At 39.5% G+C, this 21,509-nt stretch overlaps 1 protein-coding gene across 7 annotated transcripts in view; it reads left to right on the top strand.

Moving 5' to 3' along the window:
* The window catches only part of ptprt (protein tyrosine phosphatase receptor type T), a 1,496,000-nt gene that overhangs the window by 1,131,195 nt on the left and 343,296 nt on the right, over window positions 1-21,509 (top strand). For all 7 annotated transcript variants that reach the window (XM_059980706.1, XM_059980710.1, XM_059980709.1 and 4 more), the window contains exon 12: window positions 11,844-12,117. In XM_059980706.1, coding sequence (XP_059836689.1) covers window positions 11,844-12,117 — 274 coding nt within the window. The remainder of the gene's footprint in view (window positions 1-11,843; window positions 12,118-21,509) is intronic.

Here is a 21,509-nt window from a genome sequence, read left to right as displayed (position 1 = left end):
TTAGTCTGGCTGGATTTGTCTTCTTTGAAACCGCTGCCCGGAGGGAGATTTATTTATGATGCATACATTTATAAGAGGTCTCCACTAAATGACTAGGAAGGACCGATGAACCTTAGCATGGAGGTCAATAAGAACAGAACATAAAATTAAAGTAATTGGCTGATGAATTAGAGGGAAGTTGTGTGGGAGTCTGTAACTCATTGTTTAATGAGTAATAAAGGCAAAAACATTCAAAATGTTTAAAATGTAGAGCGGTTGATATGTCATAAACTGCAAATCTATGGATCAGAAATGCAGAAAGGAAATAGGCTAGATGGGTTATTACGGACACGATGTGTTTTATGACTTCATTTTGTAACATAAATTTCTTTTATTTTATGGTGTTATTACCAAATGAATATCTTGTCTTGGACAAATTCCCTATCATTTCCAAGAAATGGCAAGCATATTACAAGAAGTCAGCTGACTAGCTCCCCGTTAGATTCACTCAGTTTTTTTTCTTGATCCACTTAATTTCAAAGTCAAAGTATATTTATTTCCAAAGGATGTATATGTCAGCATGCTCTAGCTTGAGATTCATTGTCCTGCAGGTATTTACAGAAAAATTAGGAAATGAAATCAAGTTTATGAAAAACTATACAAAAACATTGACAGAAAAAGAAACAAAGTGCAAAAGAAGATAAATTGCATAAATTAAAAAATAAGTAATACTGAGAAGATGAATTGTAGACTCGTGAGTTGTTAAAACCTTCAAAGTGAATCTGTAGGCAATGGAATCAGTTCAGAGGTGTGGTAACTGAAGTTACCTACACCAGTTCAGGAGCTGAATAGTTGTAGGGTATCTGTGGTGAACTACATATACCTGTCTGGACACGCCCCCCCCCCCGACTCCTCCTGTGGCTCCTCCCACAGACCCCTGTATAAAGGCGATTGGAGGCACTGCCCCTTCCTCAGTCTCCAGGATGTTGTGTGGTGGTCGCTTCCTGCTTGTGCTTTCTTCCAGCCAATAAAAGCCTACCTTAACTCACGTCTCCGAGAGTTATTGATGGTGCATCAGTATCACAACTAGAGATGTTGATCAATTTAACTGAGAATATTTATTTTGTGAATCACACGCTCCATTTTTCCCAGTTGAGTCCAGAAACCAGGGAAAATTATAAGGCATGAGAAACTAAAAATTCAAGAACTGAAATGTTAGTATTTAGTTTAACCACCTCTCGAAGCTAATACAGCCGGTAGTCTCTTTAGGTAAGTCTCTATTAGCTTTGCACTACATGATGAAGCAAGATTTGTCCATTCCTCCTTCCAAAGTTGCTCAATCTATGCCAAATTATCTGGGGAGCAGCAGTGGACAGCAATTTTGAAATTTTGTCTGAGTACATCGATTGGGTTAAGGTCAGGACTCTGACTGTGCTCAAACTTCTTCACCTGAAGCCACTTCCATGGTTGTTCTTGGCAGTGTGCTTTGGGCTGTTGTTCTGCTGAAAGATTAACTTTTTGCCCAGCTTAAGCTTTCTGGCAGAGGCTAGCCGGTTTTTATCTGTTTTTCGCAGCATTCCTCTTCCCATCAATCCTGACCAGGTTTCCAGTCCCTGCTGCTGAAAAGCATCCCCATAGCATGATGCTACCTCCACCACACTTTACAGTGGAGATGGTGTTACCTGGCTGATGCACAGTATTAGATTTATGCCACATGTACCACTTGGTGTTGAAGTCAAATGTTCCACAAGACCTTCTTCCACATCTTTATAGTATTTTCTAAGCGATAGCTTGTAAAGTCTTTTCAGGCAATGATATGTTTATTTTTAGTGGTACATATAGAATAAATCCATTACTGTGCATCAGCCAGGTAACATCATCCCTACTGTAAAGTATGGCAGAGGTAGCATCATGCTGTGGGGATGCTTTTCAGCAGTAGGGTCTGGAAGTCTGGTCGGGATTGATGGAAAGATGAATGCTGCTAAGTACAGAGAGATCCTCAATAAAAACTTGCAAGCCTCTGGTAGAAAACTTAAACTGGGGAGGAAAATCATCTTTCAGCAGGACAACAACCCAAAGCACACTGCTAGAGAAACTATCGAGTGTCTTCAAATGAAGACAGTTGATGTTCTTGAATGGCCCAGTCAGAGTCCTGACCTTAACCCAAATAAAAGATCTTTGGCAAGACTTCTAGATCTCTGCCTACTGCTGTTCCCCAAATAACCTTGCACAGCTTGAGCAATTTTGCAAGGAGGAATGGGCAAATCTTGCTCCATCACATTGTGCAAAACTAATAGTGACTTATCCAAAATGACTGCTGGCTGTACTATCTGTGAGAGGTGGTTGAACTGAACAGTGAGCAAAAGAGTTATGAATACTTTTGAACTGCTGACATTTCAGTTTTTGAATTTTTACTTTCTTATGCTTTATAACCATCCCTGTTTTTTGGGCTCTGCTGTGTAAAAAGGAGCATCTAATTCACAAATTAAATTTCTTAGTTAAACTGATCAAAATCTCTGGTTGTAATACTCATATGTGTGAACAAAGGGTTGGGGCTGAATACTTTTACAAGGTACTGTAAAAAAAATCCATTATTGTTTGTGGAAAACACAGGTTAGGCTTTACAGTATATAGACCTGTAATTTCTTTATGCCTACAAATTTCCTGGTCATGCAAAATTGCATTCCTATTTTTCATGATGGAAATGAATGTTGCTATAATCATAGATTAATGTCTAATATGATACAGATTTTATTGCTGACCATTAGAATTTGAAGAATGTTATAGTCACTCAACATTTCACTATACAGAGAAATTATGCAATCCCATGTTTGAATTAGGTATAGCAATATCAAAATATTAACTCCCCTGGGGTCTAATTTAAAAGAATCTCTTATCATTCGGAGAAAAATACTGATTGTGGAAGCACCATTACTCGTATTGCAGTCACAAGTGCAAGTGGGAATAAAATGCTCATGTTATCAAAAAAAGAAATTGATTCCTGCTTTTAGCCCTTATAATCTAAATGCAATATTCCTTGTAATGCAAAAGTAATGAGTGTGAAACAATCAGTTTTGTCATCATTACCTGTCAACAACTTCGATGTTTCCGTGGACTTTCTGACATTTCTCATTGTAACTGCAAGAACTTTGGGGACTCTCACTCAATAGAGTGTAAATGAGGATGTCCAAAGTTTGCTTGCTCTGATTCTTCACTATTGCACCTCACATTATGTCTGATGGCAAACAATACATTTTCTCAACAATTATGCTGGTGAAATTACCTTTGTGAACCTTCCAAAACGTTGGCTATCTATTCATTTGCAAAGGTGCTGCCTGACCTGCTGAGTTCCTCCAGCATTTTGTGGGTGTTGCTTTGGATTTCCAGCATCTGCAGACTTCCCTAAGTTTATAGGTTGGATGTGTTGTGTGTTCAACAACTCAATTATTTGCAATACAATGAATAATCTGCAAGGAAGTTGGTAGTTTCTAGACAACTAACTTTGAAATAATTGAGTTAACAAATACATTTCATTAATTTTAGTTTCTTTTAGGGTTTCACTTCTGTTCAGTCATTTTGTTTTTTTAGGAGTATGATTCAGTTTAGCAGTTTTGGAGAATTTGTAACTTTCAGAGACATTTACAATTATTCATGTTTTGCAGTAGGTTGTCAAGTCTGGGGACTTGACATACTACTGTCAAAAAATTTCCCGTGGGTTGGGATTAGGATTTGCTACTGAAAGGCTTTGCAATTTCCAGAACCTTGCTGTTTAGCTTGCTTCCTGAACCAAGTTCCTGCTGGAAGGTGTTTCCAGAAAGGGTGCACCCAGTGGGGATAGGTCAGCAATTGCAAATAGCCTGCCACTCCCAGAAAGTCGGGACTGCTGTCAGTCATTGTTGGATTGCCTGCATTGTTTATCTCCTTCTCCAAGGCAACCAGGGAAATTACTTGCACTGATGTGAATTTATTGTAATCATAAAATGCCATGAAAACCTCATGCTTTATTGCCTGAAGTTGAGGTAAGATTTTAATGATGTATAATTACTGCTATAATTATTGCTTAGCAAACCGTATGGCCCTTAAAAATTAACTGCTTGTAAATCAATCATAATTATTCAAAATATGGGGAATTGTAACTTTTCTTAAAGTCATATAATCACTTTGATTCTAAGCCAATCACGTGAATATAATCAAATCTTTATTTAGCACTCTGCATGGTTCTTTAAAACAATTCAAATTTACATATTTTCTTCTTACTATGTTCAGATGAGAATACTTTAAAATAACTGACTGCTCAGCCAACTTGATGACATGATGATTGATGCTAAACATTTAATATAGAACGGAACAGCACAGCACGTTGTTATGCCAACCCATATAAATCTATTCCATGATCAAGTTAACCCTTCACTCCTACACACTTCACAGCTATCCATTTTTCTTGCACCCATCTACCTATTTAAGAGTCTCTTATTGCATCAGCCTCTATCGCAAATGCAGGCAGTGCATTCCAGGTACAAACTATTCTCTGTGTATAAAAACTTACCTCTGACATCTCCCCTAAACTTTCCTCCACTCACCTTAAACAGATGATCTCTGGTAATGGCCATTGACGCCCTGGGGAGAAAGGCACTGGCTGTCCACTTTATCTATGCCTCTTATAACCTCTATCAAATTGTCTCTCATCCTCCTCCACTCCAAAGAGAAAAACCCTATCTTACATAACCTTTCCAAAATCCAAAGTGTTTGAGTAATATCCTCCCACATTTCCCCTATTTATTGCTTGTACATTACGACAGAGATGCAACAGCAATATTTTTACTCCCTGAACATAAGAAACTAAATAGATAAATGAATATAGAATACCCTGATAAGTTAATATAATACTCACTAATACTCTAATACCCACCCTAATACTTCCTTCCTGTTTCTGACTTCCACCCAAAATGACTCAGTAGACAATCTCATGACACCATCCTCCCTTTCTGCATTTGTGATATAATCCCTGATTATCAATGCTAATTCCCCACCCATGACCGGAACAATCCTCTCAGGCAAATCTAGGTAGGAGCCACGACATTGTAATTCCATGTTATGATTCATGCTCTAAATTCATCACTCTTGTTCTTAACACTTGTCACATTAAGGTAAGCGCTTTTCAATCCATCCAATTTACTGAATTCATGCTGTATCCTTCCTCACAATCTCTCTGCAAGTTGCACCTGCCTTTACACCAACTGCTCCATCATCTAACCGAACACTCTGATTCCCAAGTAAACATTTCAGACTGCTTCCATGTAGATGGCATTGGAACGTTCTTGCCACTGAGATCAACAGAGGGGCAGGGAGATTCCTCTGAGGTCAGCAGTGAGTGCCGTGGCTTCATCATTAGTCACAAATTAATGGAACAAGAAATGGAGGGTGTGAGCTATGCAAGTTTCTTGCCAGCATATATTTTCAAGCCACCTTGATGTGACATTAGGACTCTGTACCAATATCAACAGTTCAGAAGGTAATATACTTGCAGATCACTTAGTGTATCACAGTGCGGCTTAGATTATTATCTTAAAATGAGTTTCTTGTATACATTAATATGCTATGTATTCACTTTTCCGTTACATCAATTTTTTTCTTGATATTTGATCTTCTCAAAGCCACATTTGTGTATTTTTGGGCTTACTGTTTATTCACTACGGTAAACACTTAGCTGTAAGCTCAGAGAATAAAAATATTTTTTGCCTTCCATTTAGAAGCAGCAATAGAAGTTTTGCAATTATGAGGCCAGAATTATGTCAGCATCACATCACTGAAAGTACAAATCTAAGATAGCACTTTAAAAGCTCTCTCTGCAATGCGTACTATTTTTATTATGAATAAGCTGAATCTCAGTGATTAGATTTCAGACTAATGTCCCATTCAGAACTTTGATTTAAATTCATATCAAATCAAATCATTTAAATTTATATTTTATGATCGCAGAAAAATTGAGTAACCTAGTCAATGCTTGCTCAGCATCTTACTTTCCCAGCTGGAACATCTGCGACACTCCATGTATAGTTGCAAATGAAAATTTATTTTGGCTTTACTCTTCCATCTTTTCATTACCTAAAGTTTGCTTTGTTGCTCATCTTTTCAGATTAAAGTTGTCCCATTAAAGTAAAATTAACTTTTAAATGATCCAATATTATATTCAGTTGCTTTTAGATGAGGTGATTAATGAGATGTGGTTGATGTTTGCATTAACTGAGAGTTATGGGAAGCAGTTAGATAGAGCAATAGTTGGATTGAATGCTTGTAGCCTATTCAGTGGTTGTGTGCGAATGTCACCCACCACCTCTAACTTCCCTACCCAGACTTGGAAATATGTTGCAATTACTTCCTCATTCCTCAGTCAAAAGCCTGTGATTCCTACCCATCAAAACTTTGGGAGTATCTTTGCCAAAAAGACTGCACAAGTTCAACTTTTCAACAGGATTAAATCCTGACTCATTCAAGCAAAAATTTAAAAAATATATGCCCCAATTAAAAGCTTTCAGAACACAATTGACCTTTTAACTGGTTAAGTATTATAAGTTTCTTATTCCAAATCTCTCCTCCAGCCTACCTTTTGACAGAAGTCATCACATCAGCATTATCCTTAGGTTATTTAAAGTTTGTGGGAAAGAGATTCCCAAAGCACCAAAGTTCAGAGATGCTCGTCCACTGTTGCTTGGTGCATGCAGCACCATTGCCAAATCATCAGTCACCTGAAGTATTCTAAAGTGAATCTATCCTCTAAGAGGGCACAACAGTGTTTTCTCCCTTTGAGACGAAGTGAAGTGCCGCCTGTTATTCACAGACAGTGGACCTTTGCTCAGGATGCTGCAGTTGAGGAAGCAGGTCCGCACTCTCTCTGATGGCAGCCATCAAAAGGTGGGGAGGGGATGAGTGGAGTGTGTGCGGGCAGAGGTGGATGGTGGAATTGACGAAGAGGAAGAGAGGGTGGTGAGGAAATATGAGGTAGCCTGAGGATAACCCACCTGTGACAGAGAGCACTCAGTAAACACACTCCTTACACACAGACAAAGCATTGCCTTGTCATTCACTGAATGTACGCACTTCAGGGTCTTCCCCAGTATGATGGGTCCTAAACCAAGCTGATGCACCTGGGTTAGCTTTATTCCATTTCTTTTGTAATGTGGACGTTTAACTGTGTATATGTTGTTTGTACACTGTGTTTAAGGTAGGTACTTCTCTTTATTTTGTAATATGGTTGTCACTACATTGTGGGGTTCATCATATTCCAATGCAGGCGTAATCTTAAGTTAACTTTGTGAGTAATTAAAGATGGTATGAACTGGTGCCTAATAAAATGGGGCCCTTCACTTTCAGTAGGAAAGAGAGATAGGAGTTCACACTGGACCAAGGTAGTATGGAGCTAATTTACAGGATTTCCAGTAAGGGACACGTTCCTGTGTTTAAAGAGCAATTGGGTTTTTCTGGTAGAAATCTTTTTGTAAATATTGGCAGTGTTCTTTTCATTATTTTTGTAAGTTTGCTTTTTGACGCACCCAATAAACACCTTTGCACTAAAGTTCTAAGTGACCCCAGCCATTTTTCCTTTGGTCATAACGACGTATTGAACAGCACCTGAGACACGAAGCAGGCCAATCACAGGTATGCTGAGGGTAGCCCCGGAACATCTAATCAAAATGACCAGATCAAATGTTCTTGCACTGATGAGATCAGTACACTGAAGTTTCAATGTATGTTCATTGCTCCTAGCAATTATACGTCAATTAATTAAAATGACTAGGAGGATTACTTTAATCTAAAAACAATTATGGGATTTAGGGTCATGCATAATTCTAACTTACTGCACAATTTGTTCCTTGTTTAATTTTTGTTGAATGAGCATTACACATATTGATAATACTATTTCATGTATAAAATGTGATAGAGAAATGACACTCAGTATGAGGTGAATTAGAACATGAAGTGCCAGTCTAACTACATGGAGGTGGGAACAAACACTTCAATACAATTAAAAGTTACTTTTTAATGCACATTTTATACATGAAAAAGGTACAAATGCCTCAATTCTAATTCATAGATGCCTCTTTAAGAATGTTGCTTCTGGCCTTTATTTTAACCTAACTCCATTAGTCTTGTGATGACTACAAAAACTGTGTGTCATCTTATTCTTCTGCCCCATGCTTCTTTCCACATTTTTAACAGTTCCATCATATTATTCCATGATCTGTGCTGCTTTACTAAATAAAAGTGTTCCATTCCCTGAAAAATGAAAGCTTCATGTGAAAATTGTCAACAGCTAAAAAGGTCAAGTTTTAGTTTAAAATGGAAAGTTTATAAATTACCAAGTGTAAACCTGAGAAAGGTGGAATTTAAAAACGACAAAGGTACTTGATTAGGCACACAATGGCCACCATCCATCCCTAGCAGACAGGCCCTTCTTCTTGTTGGAAATCTCAATTACTTTGATGGCACTTTCACATAGCTGGTCTATCAGAAACACTTGCCCAGAGACAGCTGTAGCAGAAGCCAAGATATACTGTTTTCTAAAACTTGGCTGTAGAATATTTGAGGAATGGGAAGAGTTTCTTTAGGTCTTTTGAGGAAATATAGACCTCCACTTTTTTGATTTTTGCCTCTCTCTTCCAACAATGGTATCTTTTTGCACAGCAACCCAGCACCATTGCAGTAAGCATGATCAGGGCCAGCAATTCCGCCACCTATCACTCACCATCACTGAGCAACCAGCTGTTCTCCCGCTAACACCACCTAATCCACCAACCATAACCACCTCCTCCCCATTACCAACCCTGCTGCACCATCTAATGCCACCCACCGCCACCACTTGGATCTAACAACCATACCTAACCACATCCCCCCTCATACTTCATCCCACCACAACTACCACTTACCCCTAGTTCAAAGTCAGTTTATTATCAAAGTACGTACATGTTGCCCTCTGTAACCCTGAGATTCATTTTCTTGTGAACATACTGTGGTGAACTACATATACCTGTCTGGACATGCCCCCCCTCCGCCCCTGCTCCTGTGGCTCCTCCTGCAGACCTCTGTATAAAGGCGAGTGGAGGCACTGCTCCTCCCTCAGTCTCCAGGATGCTGTATGGTGGTCTCTTGCTGCTGATGGTGCTTTCTTCCAGCTAATAAAAGTCTACCTTAACTCATGTCTCCGAGAGTTATTGATGGTGCATCACATACACAAGAAGCACAAGAGAATCAATGAAAGACCGCATCCAACAGGATAGATAAACAACCAGTGTGCAAATGACAACAAACTGTGCAAATACAAAAGGAGAAAAAGGAAATAATAATAATAATAATAATAAATAACTAAACAATAAATATTGAGAACATGAGATGGAGTTCTTGAAAGTGAGTCAATAGGTTGTGGGAACAGTTCAGTGATGAGCCAAGTGATGTTGAGTTAGTTTATCCCCACTTGTTCAAAAGCCTGATGGTTGAAGGGTAACAACTGTTCCTGAACCTGGAAGTTTGGATCCTGATGCTCCTGTACTTTCTTCCTGATGGCAGCAGTGGGAAGAGGGCATGACTTGGGTGGGGGCCGCTGATGATGGATGCTGCTTTCCTGGAGCAGCATTTCGTATAGATATACTCAAAGGTGGGGAGGGCTTTACCCATGATGGACTGTGCCATATCTTCTACTTTTCATAGGATTTTCCATTTCAAGACACCTTTGTTTCCATACCTCGCTTTGGTGCAACCAATCAATGTATGTTCCACCACATATCTATAGACGTTTGTCAAAGTTTGGGTTGTCATGCTGAATCTTTGCAAATTTCCTTAAAGCTTAAATGTAGAGATGCCACTGTTCTTTGTTTGTAATTGCATTTACATGCTGGGCCTGGGACAGATCCTCTAAAATGATAACAGCAAGGAATTTAAATTTGCTGACCCTCTCAACCACTGATTCATCACCACTGTTGATTTGGCCTATGACAATGGTGTTGTCAGCAAACCTAAGTATCTCATTGAAGCTATGCTTAGCCTCACAGTCATAAGCATAAAGTGAGTAGACTAGGGGTCTATGCACACAGCTTTGTGGTGCACCAGTGCTGATAGAAATTGTGGAGGAGATGTTGTTGGCAATCCAAAATGACTGGGATCTGCAATGGAGGAAATTGAGGATCCAATTGCACAAGGAGGTATTGAGGCCAAGGTCTTGAAGTTTAATGATTAGTTTTGAGGGAATGATGGTATCTAATGCTGAACTGTAGCATAGATAAATAGAGTGCATCCTGATGTATGCATCTTTGCTGTCCAGATGTTCCAGGGTTGAATGAAAAGCTGATAAAATAGCATCTGCAGTGGGCCAGTTGTGCCAATAGGGAATTGGAGCAGATCCAAGTCACTTTCAGGCAGGAGTTGATATGTTTCATCACCAAACACTCAAAGCACTCTATCGCAGTGCATGTAGTACTGGATGATAAGCATTGAGGTAGCTTAACATGTTCTTCACAGGCACTGGTATGATCGAAGCCTGCTTGAAGCAGGTGGGTTCCTCAGACTGCCTAAGCAAGAGGCTAAAGATATCAGTGAATATTCCAGTCAGTTGATCAGTGCAGGTCTTCAGTTCTCAGCCAGGTACCCCACTTGGGCCAAAAGCTTTCCATAGATTCACCCTCCTGAAGGATTCTCTCAAGTCAGCCTCAGAGACTGAAGTCACAGGATCATCAGGGGCTGTGGGTGTTTGTGAAGGTTCCTACATATTTTGACAGTCAAAACAAGCATAGAAGACATTGAGTTCATCTGGGAGCAAAACTTTATTCTCTGCTATGTCACTTGTTTTCACTTTGTAAGTGGTGTCAGCATTCAAGCTCTGCCACAGCTGTCGAGCCTCCTTCAATGATTCAAGTTCAGTCCAGAATTGCCACTTAGCATCTGAGGTGGCAACTATAGGAACCTACTCCCTACGTATGCCACCTAGTCACCTACCACTACTGCTACCTCAATCACAACAGCATTTTATAGGCAGGTCTGCCATTATAATCAACCCTTCACCATCAACAGCTCACTCTGCCACAGTCACAAACCCATGCCAACACTGCCAACCTCATCACAACTATCAGAATCAGGTTTAATATCACCAGCATGCATCGTGAAAAGCAGCAGCAGTTCAATGCAATGCATGATAATATAGGGAAAAAATAAATGTAAATCAATTCCAGTGAAATACATATCTATATATATATATAAAATAGTTGCATTAAAAACAGTGCGAAAGCAGAAATAATTTTTAAAAAGTGGAGTAGTGTTCACGGGTTCAATGTCCATTTAGGAATCAGATGGCAGAGGGGAAGAAGCTGTTCCTGAATCGCTGAGTGTGTGCCTTCAGGCTTCTGTACCTCTTTCCTGACAGTAACAATGAGCAGAAGGGATGTCCTGGGTGATGGGTGTCCCTAATGATGGACGCTGCCTTTCTTAGGCTCATTAAAGATGTTAGCTAATACCCAAGATGGAACTGACTAATTATACAACTTTCTGTAGTTACTGCCCATCCTTGATCCCTACTGTCTCACCGTGCCACCACCTCTGACCATCCCTTCCTACTTCCTCAGAGAAACTTGAATGATATCAGAGATTTGAGACCAGTCATGGTTTTCAGTGTCAAGTTTGAGTTGAATTGTGCCAGGAGCCAGTATTAGGCAGGTGTGGACAAGGGAAATGCAAATAGGGTTCTGCTGGTTGTGTACATGAACAGCTGACTGTTCTCCAATTATTGGCAAAGATGGTTAAGACTAAATAAGTTTTATCACTTGAAAAGAAGAATTCTGTTCATGTATTTTAATTGGAATTTTTCTTTTATCTTCTCATAGCGCTTATCAACTGGTTGTTAAAGAAGAACACTTCCAAAAAGCCAGGAGAGCTGCAGGTATTATCGAGTGCTTTCCTGTCCCACTCAGCTACAAGAATGCTTCCATACTTGATTCACTTCATTATACTGCTGCGGAGCTGAAGCCTGGGAACCTTCCAATGACTCAGCCATTCACTGTTGGAGATAACAGAACATACAATGGCTATTGGAACCCACCACTTTCCTCAGTGAAAAGCTACAGCATTTACTTTCAAGCACTCAGCAAAGCTAATGGGGTAGGTACAGTCTTGTTCTGAAAGATACTTAAAAATAGGAATACCAAATGTCAAAGAGTATAATGTGCACATTTGGAATATGTTTAATTCTGTAAAATGAATAGAACTGAAATTAGATATATATTTTAAACCTTTTTATGGCTAGGCTGATATTTCCCTCCTTATCATTCAAGCAGTTTTACCCAAAAGCTGAGAGATATCTGTAAGCTTACTCAGATTGTCAGCTTGTGTAGTTTCACTATTATGGATAAAACAAAATATTACTTTTAGAATATCTTGTAAGGCTGCCTCAGTATCTGGTTGGGGGCTGGGGATGGCTACTGCACAAGTCAGTTTCAGAAGGTGGCATCCATCATTAAGGACCCCACCACCCAGGACGTGCACTTTTCTTTTTGCTACTATCGGGAAGGAGGTACAGAAGCCTGAAGGCACACACTCAGTGACTCAGGAACAGCTTCTTCCCCTCTGCCATCTGATTCCTAAATGGACATTGAACCCATGAGCACGACCTCACTGCTTCTTTATTTCAGTTTCTTTTGCACTCCTTATTTTAACTTAACTATAATTACTTAACTGTAATTGTTTCTTTTTTTATTTATCATGTATTTCATTGTACTGCTGCAGTAAAGTTAACAAAATTTCATGAATTGTGCTAATGATATTAAACCTGATTCTGATTGGAATTGATAAGAAAGCGTTTAAGTGATCATGAAAGGGTGAGCAGTTTCAAGTTCTTGGATGTCAACATCTCTGAAGATCTATTGTAGGCCCTACATATTGTTGGACACAATAAGACACAAAAGCGGTTATCTTTCATTAGGAGTTTGAGGAGATTTGGTATGTCACCAAAGACTGTAACAAATTTCAACAGATGTACCGTGAAGAGCTTTCTAACTGGTTTCATCATCACATGTTATGGAGGGGTCACTGCACAATATCAGGAAAAGCTGCAGAAAGTTGCAAATTCAGACAGCTCTGGCATGGGCACCAGCTTCCCCAGAGTTTTCAAAAGACAATACCTTAAAAAGGAGGCATTTGCTGTTAAGGACCCCAAACATACAGGCCACGCCCTTTTTTCAATGTGCCATCAGGGAGGAGGTACAGGAGCCTGAAGACACACACTCAATGTTTTATGAACAGCTTCTTCCCCTCCACTGTCAGATTTCTGAATGGACATTGAACGCATACACACTGCTTCACTACTTTTGTTTGCCCTCTTTTGCACAACTTATTTAATTATATATATATTTAATACATATAATTGCATAATATATATAACTTACAATAAGAAAGCTATACATATCTATTAGTATAGTTTATAATTTTTAAATCATTTGTACTGCACTGCTGCAACAAAATAACAAATTTCACAATATATGTCAGTGTTATTAAACCTGATTCTTTTCTGATATATACAAATTCAGTCATGATCATTGACTTAAAAACTTTGGAAAGGATCCAGACAGTAAATGACAATTTCAAAACTAATTTTCATTCTCTCTTTTTTGGGTAGAGATAGGGCTGAGCATTATGTTTACCCATTGTAGATCCAACCTGACTTCCATCACACTTCAAACAAAGGGATCTGAATCAGGGAAAATTCAACAGCAGACAGAGGTCCTGATCTGCCAGTCGATTGCCCCATCAACACAACTAGCAATTACTGCTTTTGACATGAAAAATAAAGAATGAAAGCCTCCATGTGCTCTGAAGAATGTGAGAGATAAAATCTGTAGAAATTACATTTCACCAAAAGAAATTAGACCAAAGAGAAACTGATAGAAAGAGACATTTCTCCCCCTTTCATCTTTAGTCCCATGGTATTTTCTGCTTCACAATTCTCATGGCTAAAGCCACAAGACATGGGCTTGAAGCCGTTTGCTATACAAACCACCTTGCAATGAATGGATTGTTATCAGCATTTTGCGGGCTGTCATTGTTAAATTATGTAATTTTGTGCTTCATAGAAAGAGATTCTTAATCCTAGAAAATAAAAAAAACCTTTTTTGTTTGTTATGGTCTGATGAGTAATTCAAAGATCTTACACTCTATCCTTCCTATGGTGGCACAGGAGGCACAGCCTCAGAATTGAGGAGTGTCCATTTAGAACAGGGATGAGGAGCAAGTTCTTGAGACGGTGTGGTGAATCTGTGGAACTCATTGCCACAGAATGCTTTGGAGCTCAAGTCATTGGGTATATTTAAAGTGAAGGTTGATAGGTTCTTGATTAGTGAGGTTGTCAGAAGTTACGGGGCGAGGGCAGGAGAGGGATAATAAATCAGCTATAATAGATTGATGAAGCAGATTTGATAGGATGATTTACCTAACTCTGCTCCTGTGTCTTAAGGTCTTACAGTCTTACTCTTATTGCAAAAAAATACAAATGTGTATTTGACAGAAGTCCAAGGTTCATTAATTATCAAAGAATATAACTTGAAATTTTCTTCTCTGGGTAGCCATGAAACCAATAGAGAAAAGAAAGGCAGCAAGATTATCAAACCCCCCCATCCCCCCTCCCCTCACAGAAAAACAAGCATAATAGAACAGGCATCCCTCGTCCCACAGAAAAAAATAAACAGAACAGACATATCAATCCCCAAATCCTTCCTCCCTCTCAAAAAAATTAACAAAATGGAACCGATACATCAACCCCCAAATCCCTCCTCCCACTCAAAAAAATGAACAAAATGGAACAGGCACATCAACCACCAAATCCCTCCTCCCGCACAAAAAAATGAACAATAACAGATTAAGCACATCGACCCCACAAATCCCTCTTCCCATATAAAAAGATGAAAAACAGAACAGTCACCTCAATCCCCAAATCCCTCCTCCTGCACAAAAATACCAAGAACAATCGACAGACAGGCAGATGGCGACCACCCCCCCCACTTCACACTCGCCGCAATGCTTCAATCTCCCTCATCGATTTTATCGGCGAATAGTGGAAGCTTTAACCGACAAAATGCAGTCCAACATCAGCTTGTACCCCATTCTGCATCCTTCCTGCCATGAAGTTTGTGCACACTGCCCGTCTCCGTGAATCCTCTCGGAGTCTGCAGAGCACTGAATCACCCAAATGATTTCCAAGCTTTCGCATTCACCTCCATGTTTCAATCTCCCTCCTCGGCAAAATAGAGTTGAACATTTGTTGGTGTCCTGTCCTGCTGCCTGCCCGCACTCTCCACCTCTACCTCCTAGAATCCTCTTGGAGAATGCAGAGCACTGGAACACCCAAACAATCTCCAAACAGCATGGACTCCAACAACTCCAGTATCAAATCCAAGATGAAAAACAAATGTAAACAACATAGAAAAAGTGAAATATATGGTTTCATGATCTATCCAGAAAATGTCAACCAAAAAGGCGTTGTACACAAGTGCTGCTCTTGTCTCTCCCTAGCAATTCCTTCCAACTTTCTCTCATTGAAAAAGCATGGGATTTTCATCTTGGCATTTAGCAGCTCAGGTAAAGTAGTGTGTGCCAGTTGTAAAAGAAGACTCTTTCCACTCTGCCTTGCAGCATATTATGCTGATTGCACCAAATTTCAGAATCCACATTTTGACTTCCTTCTCAGAACATTTAAGCTTAGTATTCCAGAATGCTTCTGGAAAAGTATCCCAGATATACTGATAACTAGGATCAAATTCCAGACAGGCTGTTGTTTAACACAGCAATCAGGCTAAAAGGGAAAATAAGTAGACTTCAGTCCTGAAGATGGGTCTTGGCCCAAAAGGCAATTGTTTACTCCTTTCCATCGGATTTCCAGCATCTGCTGGTTTTCTCATGCTTTTAATAAGTAAACTTTACTCTTTTAATCCTTAGTGTCAGTTTCTGCTCAAGAACTTTTTCAGAAGATCTGAGGATATAGATAATTGGGGTAAAGCTACAGATGGCTCAGAAGGACAAGCGAAATAGCTTTCAACCTGTCCATTTCAATCTTTAAGCCATTAAAAGTATTGTACTAATTTACAGTCATCCTGACCCCACACAATTTATTTTGATATAATATCCTGTTCTACATTAATAAAATATGAGATTTTCACAGAGAGCACTGGAAATAAGATTCCAATTGGAAATGAGTATCAGTCGAAAAGGAGTAACTGTGAAGAAAGATAATTAAAATGATATGAATTCCGCTTCACCCTAGGCTATGGACAAGTTGTAAATTGATCAGCAGAGTCAATTCCGGGACTGGGTTTGTTTTTGTCTGAAAGTTGCCTGACTTGCAAAGACAAAGGTAGCAGAATTTTTTAAATGATTGAAACCAAATTTGAGGCCAAGCCTGCAGCAAATCAACTTAAAACTTAGCCATTTGCTGCTTCTACCGTTGGCGCATTGTGGCTGCTGTTTGTGCCATCAATAAGATGCAAAGCAATATGAGGATCTTTGACAGTACCTCCCTAGATTTAGAGCAGGTATTTGCCCAATCTTTTCAGGTTGGAGTGCAATTTTTGGGTCATCATGAAAAACTGAAGTTGTTGCCAATACTAACATACATGTGACAAGATAATGAACAGAGACTGCTGATGTTAAGGAGTACTTGCAGTGTTTGTTTAGGGTTAACTGTACTTGTGCCAGAATCAATTTCTTCACCACACCCTGCACTTGCAGCCAAGATCCTCAGGATCAGCTTCTTCGTTTCCATGAACAATTCCACCACCATGAAACAAATTTCCCTGAAAGCGTTCTCTCAACCCAATCCTTGCATCTCAATCCCATTGAGACACCCAGCTCCCCATCATCTGTGCAATTTTCCCCAACCCTGTTTCACCCCTACCTACTGCTGAGAAGAAGCTGTCACTTCCTTCAATAGCCTTAGATTTGCGGTGAATTTCCTCTATCTACAATGGTTTGAACATTCAGAATGTTTTGATGATGCAATCACAAGCTGCCATGAGCTAGATTCTGCCTCTGAGCCACAGTTTGAGTCCAGAAGAACAAAGTAAACTGACACATGGGAACACCACCTCCTCCAAGTTCTCCTCCATGGGTCCTGCCCGTCTGAGTTGACATTTATCACAATTCCTTCATTGTCATCTGGACAAACCCTGATGCGCTCTACCTCTCATTACTACAGTGATATCTTAATCACAGCGATTGCTCACCACTAGCTCAAACCATTTTCTTGAGGTTTATAATTGAGTAGTCATAGGTTGTGCTTTGTTAACATTATCAACATGCTGTAGGTGATAAATACATTGAGTTGGCCATGAAGTTTCATGCATGCTAATTCATTGCTTGTAAAGAACTGTGGTGTTTCATTGGTTTGTAAATATTTGTAAATATTTTCTTCCTTCAGTACTATCTAGAAAGTTTTATGACATGCTCAATCCCAATTGCCCTTATTTTATATGCAAATAATACACAAAGGGTAAATTCACTAATTTATTAGAAAGAAAATCCTTAGAAATAAAAGCTTTTCTGATGCTCTATTCAGCCTAGTGCAAAATATAATTTCTGGTTCTGATTTGTACAACTAAGAATGCCAGCAGTATGAGTGATGCCCTGTTTCTGGATTTAAAGCCTAATTTGGACTTTGTCTCATTTGTACAAATTAAAGTTCTGTACCATCATGTATCAACAGATGGGCACAGAGGAGACCGTTACTGCAAGGGCAAGAGAAGACCCATCTTATAGAGTAGGGTCCATGGATCCTTTGCTTAATGGTACTGGTCCATAGCATAAAACCCATTATAGAGTAATGCTTTTCATAACCCTTCTGCACACACTGACCAGCAATACAAAAGCATCAGTTTATTTTCACACACCTTGCCAACAAACTACATTAACCCACACAAAATGTTGGATGGATTCAGCAGGTCAGGCAGCATCTATGGAAGGAAATAAACGGACCACATTATAGGCCAAAACCCTTTATCGGTACCCTAATGAAGGGCTTCCCAAAACATTGACTGTTGATTCCTCTCAATAGATGCTACTTGACCTACTGAGTTCCTCCAGAGTTCTCTGCATGTTGCTCAAGATTTCCAGCATCTATATACAACCTTGAGATTCGTCTCCTTACAGGCAGCGACAAAACAAAGAAACCCAATAGAACCCAAAAAGGAAGATCATCAAACACCCAAGGTGCAAAAAAAAACCAATCATATGAACAATAAAACATAAGTGAATAAAGTTCACGAAGGTGTGTTCACAGCAATGAAGCCAGTCAATCCTACAGCAGGTCTAGAAGCCCATTAGTTGCAGGCCACAGCCTCAGTTCAGCACAGAGATGAGTAAACCTCTCACTTCCTCTGTAGGTACACAGCCATTGCTTGACATTCATTAAAGCAATGCATTACCCATCCCTCTTACTGTATTGCCCTATTAAATAAGACAAAGGGGCTGTGAATACAATAACATTCTCCTTGCCTTTGTTTCTTCCTGCAGACATAATAATTGATTCGACTTCTGAGCCCTTTGAACTGACTTCTGGTAGGAAAAAGAGCAGTCATAAAGCAATATACATAATAACAATGTGAACTGATGAACATTCAGAGGTTTCGGATCTCCATGTGGGGGTCAAGATTTAAGAACCACCTTATGTAATTCCACTTGAGGGTCATATAAAGCTATTGTACAATTAGAGACACAAGAGAATGTAGACGCTGGAACCTAGAACAACAAACAATGTTCTAGAGGAACTGAGTGGGTCTGGGGGTCTAGCATCTGGGGGGCGGGGGGGAGCGTGGCGGAAGAACAGTAAGCTTTTTGACCCTTTCTCCCCACAGATGCTGGTCAACCTGCTGAGTTCCTCCAGCAATTTTTTATGCTCTATTTCACACATATATCATTTCAATGTAATGGGACAGGGATGCAGATTAATTTAATAGACATTTGTAAATGTAAGAAACTCATTATTTGACACGCCTCTCAGCAAAATTAACTGATGGATTATACAGTCCCTTCTGTATAATTCATCACTGAATACGATACTGTTCTCATGAGTTACTAATTTATTCTACTCCATACAAGTGAACACTTACGGAGAATTTTGCATCTCTGCAAGTAGTCAGCTTCTGATTTTACTTCTTCAGGCACAAGCTACTGGCTCGAAACTGTTTATGATAGCTCGAGTTAGCAAAGGGATGTATCATTATGGAGAAGGAAGAAGCTACCACCAGTTTTCAGGTGTAATGATGGGCAGACCGACATATCCCCAGTAAACTCTCACAATGAAGAGAGATTCTCCATTTAGACATCATTCAGATAATGAATGGGACACATTTATTTCAACTTCCCAAATGAAGCATGCAGCCTATGTAATAATGCCAGAAATGCTGTGGTCAGTTATATCTGTCTGATGACAGGGTTCAATCACAAAAAATTAAGCATCTTTCATTTATGGTTATGTTTTAACAGAAATTGTTTTCAAACAGAAAAATGAAGATATAATATATCTTTATTAATAAATACCTTGGTGTTGTTTATTTTTGATGTGTTAGCGTTATCGCAGAATGACCCCTGTGTACATGGACTCTGGCTTTGGGAAGCTCAACCCTCCCCAGTCAGAGTGAACAAAAAGCTTTGAAGACCTGGAAGAGGTCTTGGCCCTGGAGATATCAACATCTAATGTCCAACACATTGACACTTGTATGTTACCTGCCTGCACAAGTCAAAACTGCATTTTTATTCCACAAATTTTTAATGTAGCCTCTGTAATAGTTAGTCTGTGGTCTAACTGTGCCCTGTCAGAAAGTTCCTTTCATTTTGGCCGTGTCTCAGCCTTGTACAAATATACTGTTGTGTACTGTTAAATATGACTGAGCATCACTTATACAGTGTAATCACTGTAACAAGATGTACTTTACCTCTTGTTTTTCGAAGTTCCTATTTAACCTCTTGTCACATTTATTCACAAGTTTACATATTAATTTTTCTATCATCTTGCCACCACCACCTCCATCACAGTACAATTTTTCACATACTGGGTTTCAATCTTGTGCATGGCTTTATTGAAGCTATGTTTTAACCATATATATATATTTTCAGCAGTAACTCTAAACAGTTTCACAGTGAGAACAATCAAATTCCCTGTGTGTTTGGTCATGAAAAGTAATGAGAAAGTACTTCCTGAAGGTGGGAGTGGCAGGAGGGGAGATGGTTGCAATTGTCTTGGACTGATGTGCAAATTGAGCATAATGTATCACAGCTTGGTTGCTGTGCACCTGACTTTTTTTCCCCTGTTGATTTCAAAATCAAGAGAAAATTGAAAATCAAATTGTAAAATGAACCGCTGATGCTCTCCTACCCCTCTTTCAGCGCAGTCCAAAGTGGGCTTATCAAAATGCTTGAGCTGGTTGATGCACCATCAATAACTCTCGGAGACGGGAGGCGAACGATAGGCTTTTATTAGCAGCAAGAGACCACGATTAGCAGCAAGAGACCACCACACAACATCCTGGAGACTGAGGGGGGAGCAGTGCCTCCAACCGCCTTTATACAGGGGTCTGTGGGAGGAGCCACAGGAGCAGTCAGCAGAGGGGCATGTCCAGACAGGTATATGTAGTTTACCACACTGGTAGTGCAAATGTAATTAGAACATCACAGCCAAACATGGCCAATGCAAAGTGACTTTCAACATGCAGAATCCTTAGATTCCATGGGATTGACAGAGTTGGGCCAATTAGAATAAAGAGCTAGATCAAGCTTAAGAACATAAATGAAACAGCAGTTGGCCAGTTGCCACCTTATGTCTGTTCAATAATTTTAAATTAATTTATATTACCTCAGCTCCAATTACCTGAACTAACTGTGTATCATTTGATTTTCTTAGCAACTAATTCTATCCACCTCTGTCTTGAGTACATTCTCTACCCTTTTGGGTGGGGAATTCCATGGATTGACTATCCCCTGGATGAAAAGATTTCTCACCACTATTGTGAGAATGTGGCTTTTTGTTTCTGGCCAGTCCTGTTAAGGGAGCCATCAAATGCATGTCTATCATGTTCAGCCATTTAAGGATTTTTCAGGTTTATATGATTCCATTTTGCATTCTTCTAAATTTCAAAGAGATATCAAATGGGGGCACCACATATGAAAAAAGTTTGTCTATACAGAGCACTGTGATTTTAGTTTGATCTTCATTATAATATTATTGGTAAATGGGCTATTTGTGCTGGTGATATGGTGCTCATCAAACCTTGTCACACAATTGCTGGTGGACATCCTGAGTGTATTTAAACTATCTGTCACACTTTCCAGGAGATTACCAAGTCTTGACCATATTAACCATATTATACATATGGCAGCAGTTTTGGGCCCCTCATCTTAGAAGAAATGTGCTGGCATTGGAGAGGGTCCAGAGGAGGTTCACAAGGATGATTCTAGGAATGGTTATCATGCAAGGAATGTTTGATGGCTCTGGGTCTGTACTCACTGGAAATCAG

This window comes from Hypanus sabinus, chromosome 9 (genome assembly GCF_030144855.1).
Source record: "Hypanus sabinus isolate sHypSab1 chromosome 9, sHypSab1.hap1, whole genome shotgun sequence".
Taxonomy (NCBI): Eukaryota; Metazoa; Chordata; class Chondrichthyes; order Myliobatiformes; family Dasyatidae; genus Hypanus; species Hypanus sabinus.
Note: the sequence above shows the minus strand (reverse complement) of the source record. Positions and strands in the feature narration are given on the sequence as shown.